General features: G+C 50.1%; 2 protein-coding genes across 2 annotated transcripts; one reads left to right on the top strand and one right to left on the bottom strand.

The window, feature by feature from the left end:
* Positions 1 to 264: 264 nt before the first annotated feature.
* Tssk3 (testis specific serine kinase 3) lies at positions 265 to 2,121 on the bottom strand. Its single transcript, XM_021160268.3, has 2 exons — positions 1,716 to 2,121; positions 265 to 972 (listed from the first exon to the last, which is right to left on the bottom strand). The coding sequence occupies exons 1-2, from the start codon at positions 1,858 to 1,860 to the stop codon at positions 311 to 313; spliced, it is 807 nt and encodes a 268-aa protein (XP_021015927.1). The 5' UTR covers positions 1,861 to 2,121; the 3' UTR covers positions 265 to 310.
* A 187-nt stretch (positions 2,122 to 2,308) lies between these two features.
* On the top strand, positions 2,309 to 3,190 carry Fam229a (family with sequence similarity 229 member A). Its single transcript, XM_021160269.3, has 3 exons — positions 2,309 to 2,588; positions 2,668 to 2,814; positions 2,944 to 3,190. Exons 1-3 carry the CDS (start codon positions 2,452 to 2,454, stop codon positions 3,044 to 3,046), a joined length of 387 nt encoding a protein of 128 aa, XP_021015928.1. The 5' UTR covers positions 2,309 to 2,451; the 3' UTR covers positions 3,047 to 3,190.
* Positions 3,191 to 7,085: the final 3,895 nt, after the last annotated feature.

The raw sequence follows: 7,085 nt of genomic DNA, 5'->3' as shown, positions 1-7,085 counted from the left end.
CACGGGATCACCTTTCTCTCCCCACTTCTCCCTGCCTGCTGATGCTGTTAGGGCCTAACGTAACGAGTGCTAATTAATCACCTATATGAAAATCATTTGAGCGCCATTAATAAAAGAAAATTCTAAATAAGGCCCTTAGTTCCAGGAAGGTCTTTACAGGGAAGGTGAGAGGCCTGTGGAGCCACAGTAAGGAGGTGGAAGTTACTGTGGGAGACGTGAACTTAGTATAAAATATAGACACCACTTTAGAAGCGGCTTTCAGTCTGCTTTCTCCCCCGACTTTATTGGGGAGGACTTGCCATTGCTTTTATCAAGTGCTTGCTAGCCATGGGTGCCAACTAACTTCTTCGATTGAAGGCCGGAGTATCATGTCTGGTTCCAGGAGCCGCTTGAGCAGGTCCTGGCATTCGGTTGAGATGCCCAAATGAGTGGGGAAGGACACCCCCTTCTGCTGCTGCCACAGCATCTTGGGGATATCTGTGTCATCAAAAGGTAGACTTGCACAGAGCATTACATACAGGACCACACCCATGCTCCAGACATCACCTTTCTTGCTATCATGGGGTATGCCCTGTAGCACCTCAGGGGCGGCATAGGCTGTGCTGCCACAGAAGGTTTGGCTCAGCTCCCTGCGTGACTTGGGTAGCACCTTGGCAAAGCCAAAGTCGGTCAGCTTCAGGTTGAAGCCCTGCAACAAGGCGTTCTCACACTTAAGGTCCCGGTGGGCCACGCCACAGCCATGGCAATAGCGAATAGCCTCAACCATCTGGCGGAAGAGGGCCTTGGCCCGGCTCTCGGGAAGTGGCCCTCCGTTCAGCACACAGTCAAAGACATCCCCTCCCTCAGCCAGTTCCATCACCAGGTAGATTTTTCCATCTGCTGACTCCAGCATCTCATACACCCGGATGATGTTTTTGTGGTCCAGGGTACGGACAATCTGGAGCTCGCGAGGCAGGAATCTCTGGATAAACTCTGAGGGGAAAAGTGGGGAGACAAAATCAAGATCAAAATGTCCTGGTTCCTCCCTCTTGGCTCCTGCTTTCCAGCTTCCAGAAACCTACCATGTCTAGGTGTTCTTTCTTGACTCCCTGACCAGTCTCAGGTGTCTCTAGCAGCAAGTATTGCCTTCCTTTCATGATTAGCTCATCCTTGGAACCTCCTCCCAGCAGCCTGTGAGACCACAGATGAGGGATTTGGGAAGTTCAAAGCTATTGCATCCCACTATTCTTTCCAGGGATCCTATTGTCCTGTCCCTCTTCCACATGCATGGTACCAGTTCCTGCTGTCTTCTGGCCAACGCCTCTTGGGACAGGAAAAACTGAGGACCCTTTTTTTCTTTTCTTTTTTTTTTTTTTTTTTTTTTTGTGTGTGTGGTTTTCTGAGACAGGGTTTCTCTGTGTTGCCCTGGCTGTCCTGGAACTCACTCTGTAGACCAGGCTGGCCTCGAATTCAGAAATCCGCCTGCCTCTGCCTCCCGAGTGCTGGGATTAAAGGCGTGTGCCACCACGCCCGGCTGAGGACCCTTTCTTTACCCTGTGCTTCAATTGTGGCTCTGGAAAGGTGTGAGGATCCAGGTTTCCCTACATCCTTCTATTTAGGGCAGAAATCTGACTTGCTTTCTGCCATTCTGACTCAAAGGGAGGAAGAGATGCTCTGAAGAAAAGGCCTACCCCTGTTGGCTAGCCCACCCTTCCTCCCAAGGACCCCCAGCTCACCTTCTGGCCCTCCCATCTTGTCTATAATTTTAATTGCCACTTTTCTTTGATGTTTTTTGGAAAATGCTTCTTTGACTTTTGAGTAGGTCCCTTCCCCAATGGTCTTGCCCAGCTGATACCCATTGGAGAGTAGAAAGTCCTCCATGCTGTGTAGCGCCTCCTTCTTGTCACCCTCTCAGCTCATGCTGCCTCTGCGAGGCAGCTCTACTCCACCATCGCCCTCGGCCTGCTTCTTTTCCCCCCAAGGACTTCATTCACAGCTGCCTCCAGGGCTAGAACATTCTCCGTCTGGACACAGCCACAGGTGGTGGGGAGGGAGAGGACCAGACATTTTTAAACTCCTGCCCAATTGTGATGTAAATGCTGTGTGACCCTCAGACAACATGGGCAGTGTCCCTACTTTCCCTGCCACCACCAGCAAAACCAGCATGGGTTAAGTCAGTCTTGAGCAAAGCGCCGAGTGGTAGCGATGCTGGGGAACAGGCCTGGGTGGCTGCATAGGTCAGGGATGCGGGCCTTCTCCATGTGGGCTCCGCTTCCAAGCAGGTCGCCCTCGCCTCCGAAGTCCCCATCCAGCTCTTGGGAAAGAGTGCAAACTGGTCACCAAGGTGCGATCTCCAGAACCCTCTGGCCTCAGGCCCGGGCCCTCACTAAATGCCCGAACGCTCTGGGACTGCCTAAGAATTCCAGCGAGGAACAGGCTGTGTGAGGTCAGCACGCAGAGATCGGGGTCACAATGCAGTCCTCCCCTTCGACGCTGGGGCCTGGGCGCGCAGCAGACACCTGCCAGGCTCCGCCTGGACCGGAGCGTCCTCCCGCGGCCAGGGCTCGGGCAGTTGCTTCCAGCCTGGGACCGGCCTCGGCCTCCGGCAGGTAAGCCACGACACAGGAGACGGGCACGGGCAGGGAGCATCTAGGGGCCCGGAGCTGCCTGACCGCCACTCCTATACAGAGTGCCCCGGGGCCTGGACATGAGTGCCCAGGAGACCCCACAGGGTCGAAGATTCCCCATTGAGGCCGGAGACTCCCCTGGCCTTGCCTCCGCCCCCGAGTCCCAGGATAGCCCGGAGCCTGTAGCTACGGATCAAAACCCTGTCAGGTGAGTCCGTCGCCCCACCCCTCGGCCCTGCCCCATCGCCATCCCCAGGGCCCTAACCTAAAGAACCCAGGCGCATCCCCTGGCGCGCCCCAACACTTTGCGCCCCCTGTCGCCTGCCGCTTTCGCCAGGCCGCTCCGACGCTGCCCGGGCTGCCACTGTCTGACGCTGCTGCACGTGCCCATCGACGTCTACCTGGCCATGGGCGGGAGCCCCCGGGCCCGTGCTACCTGAGTGCGCCTGCGCACGGCAGCTCTGCAGGAGCCGGGACGGACGAGGCCAGCCGCGGGCCACCACGCTGAGGTCGCACGCGCCGAGCACGAGACAATGATGCACATTTTAAAATAAAAGAATGATGCACATTTTAATAAAGCACAGCATAAACTGTTCTTTCCATTCCGGGCTGGCCGTGTATGTGTATCCGTCGGATCGGGCCCACCGACTTCTCGGACCCAGCCAGTATCACTCTTGGGCTACCTCCACTCTTAGACCAGCCTTCCACCTGCCTCCACTTCCCTGCCCACCTCCCACTAGGGGATCGTCACCCTCTTCCAGGCATTTTTTTCTTGGTGGTTACTTTCCCTTCACCCGGTTGTCAGTCTCCTCTTCCTTGTCTTGGGTTTGCCAATGAAATCTTCATTCTCTGAGGGACACTGGCAGCTTAGAGCAGCTTGGGACAGAAGCAAGAAAGGGAAAGATGAGCAGACGATGTAGAAAATAATAATAATAATAATATAATAATAATAGTAAAAGACTGACCACTGCAACACCGTATAACTCTCACAAACTAGAATTAGATTTGACTGTTCTTTGGCCCGCTGCAGGGGTCAGGCCATCTGACCCCATCTGTTTGGACCTTTGGTTTCTCCTAAGACCAGCAGAGTTACTGAGACTCAAGTTATTTGAAAAATATGTCCCAAATATTTTTTTTCTTTTTTTACTTTATGGACATGAATGTTTTGCCTGGATGTATGTGTCTGCACCAGCGTGTGCCTGTTGAGTTCCCTGGAACTAAGGTTAAGGATGGGTTTGAACCACTGTGTGGTTGCTGGAAATCACACCTGAGTCCTTTGTAAGGATAACAACTGCTCTTAAGCACTAAGCCATCTCTCCACACCCCACCCCCAATCTTTTTCTTTTCTGACCTGGCCTGGAACTCACTTTGTAGACAAGGCTGGCTATGAACTCGAGATCTACCTTCCTCTACTTCCCGAGTGCTCAGATTAAAGGCATGCACCACCATGCCTGTCCCCGTAAGTTTCTTTTTCTTTCTTTAGATTTATTTATTCTTTATTATATGTAAGTACACTGCAGCTATCTTCAGACCCACCAGAAGAGGGCATCAGATCTCATTAGGGGTGGTTATGAGCCACCATGTGGTTGCTGGGATTTGAACTTCGGACCTTCAGAAGAGCAGTCGGGTGCTCTTACCTACTGAGCTATCTCACCACCCCCCCCCCCCCGTAAGTTTCTTCATTACATATTTCATAAGTGAGGAATTAAAGGACATGCCCAAGGTCCCCCCCTGATAACAGGTAATGCTGGGACATAAAACTGCTCCCCTTTCTTAAACTAAATGCCTTGAGGGACCCTCTCAAGCAGAAGCCTTGACAGGAGGGGCTCCAAGAAGGGAGCCTACTTGGAACACATTCCAATTTGGCTATTGTTATTCTATAGTTACAATGGTGGCAGTCATCGGCAAGAGAATCTTTGTAGCACAGGCTGGCCTCTATCTTTGATCTCCCTGACTCAACCTCCCAAGAAAGCCACTGGTGTGTGTGCGCCTTAGAGTTTGCTGTGGCTTCTAAAATTATTATTATTCTGTTGAACTATGAAGCTCTGTAACCCAAAGGTCTAGTTCAATCTCCTTTGAGATCTAAAATAAATTACTAAAACACCTCTCCACTGACCCACACGAAGTGGAGTTCAAGCCCCTTTTTAGGATACTTCAGAACCCTTGCTGATCTGAAAAAGGCAATTTTTGGTTGGTTGGTTAGCTGGTTTATTCTTTTAAAAAAAATTAAACAGGGCTGGTGAGATGGCTCAGTGGGTAAGAGCACCCGACTGCTCTTCCGAAGGTCCGGAGTTCAAATCCCAGCAACCACATGGTGACTCACAACCATCTGTAACAAGATCTGACTCCCTCTTCTGGAGTGTCTGAAGACAGCTACAGTGTACTTACATATAATCAATAAATAAATCTTTAAAAAAAAATTAAACAAACAAAACCATACAGGATCTCATCTAGCCCAATCTGACTTCAAACTCACTAGGTAGCTAAGACTGAGTGAGCATAGGACTGTGCCATAAGCTGTGATACCTCGCCTGGTTTTACCCAGTGCTGGAGATCCAGCCCATGAATTTGTACCTGCTAAGTAAATTGCCTACCAACCTGAGCCTTTTAAAAGTGGTTTTTAAAAGACTGATTTAGCCGGGCGTGGTGGCGCACGCCTTTAATCCCAGCACTTGGGAGGCAGAGGCAGGCGGATTTCTGAGTTCGAGGCCAGCCTGGTCTACAGAGTGAGTTCCAGGACAGCCAGGACTACACAGAGAAACCCTGTCTCGAAAAACCAAAAAAAAAAAAAAAAAAAGACTGATTTAGGGCTGGAGAGATGGCTCAGCAGTTAAGAGCACTGACTGCTCTTCCAAAGATCCTGAGTTCAAATCCCAGCAACCACATGGTGGCTCACATCTGTAATGAGATCTGATGCCCTCTTGTGGAGTGTCTGAAGACAGCTACAGTGTACTTACATATAATAAATAACTCCTTAAAAAATAAGTAATAAATAAATAAATAAAAGACTGGTTTAAAGGATAGAGAGATGGCTCGGTGGTTAAGAGCACTGACTGCTCTTCCAGAAGTCCTAAATTCAATTCCCAGCAACAACATGGTGGCTCACAACCATTGGTAATGAGATATGATGCCCTATTCTGGTATATCTGAAGAGAGCTACAGTGTACTCATATAAATAAAATATCTTTAAAAAAAGATAAGACTGTTTTGGTTTTGTTTGTTTTTTTTTTTTTGTTTGTTTGTTTTTTTGGTTTTTTTTTTTTTTTTGGTTTTTTTTTTGTTTTGTTTTGTTTTTTTTTTTTTTGGTTTTCTGAGACAGGGTTTCTCTGTATAGCCCTGGCTGTCCTGGAACTCACTCTGTAGACCAGGCTGGCCTCGAACTCAGAAATCCATTTGCCTCTGTCTCCCGAGTGCTGGGATTAAAGGCGTGCGCCAACCACACCCGGCTAAAACCTGTTTTGGCAGCACGAATGTCTGCTCACTGTGCTCATGCACTGTCCACCGAGGACAAAAGAGGGTGTTAGACCCTCTGTAACTGGAATTACAGGCAGTTGTGCGCCACTGTGTGGATTCTGAGGATCAAGTACAGGACCTCCGGAAGAGCAGCTAGTACCCAAAACTGCTGAGCCATCTTTCCAACCCCCCCCCCACACACACACACACCCTTTTTAAAAGCAGGTTTTCTATGCAGTGCAGTCTAGCCTGGCACTCAACATCCTCCTAGCACCTTCTCAGGTCTGGGATTGCAGTGCACCACCACACCCAGCTGAAGCACCTTCTTTGGTTTCCACCCGAAAAGCGATCCCTCCCGGCTGGTCCTTAAATGCTGGGCTCTGTGGACTCATCCAGCCCTGAAATCCTAAATTTGTTCCATTTTCTCTCTTTTCTCTTATCTCTGGTACTTCCTTCCCTGCCCCACCCTCTTCTCAGCCTTCCTTTTCTTTAAAAAGACCATAAAAAATACAACAACAAAAAAAATCCTATAAAACATTTTCTGCCACCTCCTGTGCACTTGGTTTGCGTGACTTCAGGCACTGATCTTGCCAGGCAGGCCATGAGCTGGGCTAGCTCACTAGCTCTAGAATGTCAGGGAGCCAGGGAAAGGGGCATTCCAGGTAGGGCACTGTAGGCAAAGGCTTTAAGGCAGGAAGGTGAAAGCCAAGATCAGGAATTAAGTTTTTAGCACTCAAGTTTGGAGCGAGCCCATGTTGAGGGTGCATATCTGATGCAGAGCAGGTTAGCAGAAGAAAAGGTACAGCAAAGAAGTCTGGAGGCCCAAGCTCAGGAGCTGGAACTTTGTTCTGCGGACAGCAGACTAAGCCAGGCTCCATTCTCCTGTTTCTATTTCCCATTCCGTTCTGGTCCTCCCTCCTCCCACGGAGGAAAGCCTCTGGCTTCAATCCAATCCTGAGTTCAAGTCCTGTCCCTGCCATTTTCTGACGGTAGGGGCCTCTCTGAGCTCCCATGCCTGTATCTGGG

The sequence above is a fragment of the Mus caroli genome, unplaced genomic scaffold (assembly GCF_978045245.1).
Source record: "Mus caroli unplaced genomic scaffold, Mus_caroli_1 scaffold_6, whole genome shotgun sequence".
Classification (NCBI taxonomy): Eukaryota; Metazoa; Chordata; class Mammalia; order Rodentia; family Muridae; genus Mus; species Mus caroli.
The sequence above is the reverse complement of the archived record's forward strand: the minus strand, read 5'-3'. Positions and strand labels throughout refer to the sequence as shown.

Coding starts and splice junctions, on each gene's coding strand:
- Tssk3 (XM_021160268.3), bottom strand. CDS start 1,860: ATGGAGGACTTTCTACTCTCCAATGGGTATCAGCTGGGCAAGACCATT. Junction 973..1,715: donor CAAGATGGGAGGGCCAGAAG/GTGAGCTGGGGG, acceptor TTTTCCCCTCAG/AGTTTATCCAGAGATTCCTG.
- Fam229a (XM_021160269.3), top strand. CDS start 2,452: ATGCAGTCCTCCCCTTCGACGCTGGGGCCTGGGCGCGCAGCAGACACC. Junction 2,589..2,667: donor CCGGCCTCGGCCTCCGGCAG/GTAAGCCACGAC, acceptor ACTCCTATACAG/AGTGCCCCGGGGCCTGGACA. Junction 2,815..2,943: donor ACGGATCAAAACCCTGTCAG/GTGAGTCCGTCG, acceptor CGCTTTCGCCAG/GCCGCTCCGACGCTGCCCGG.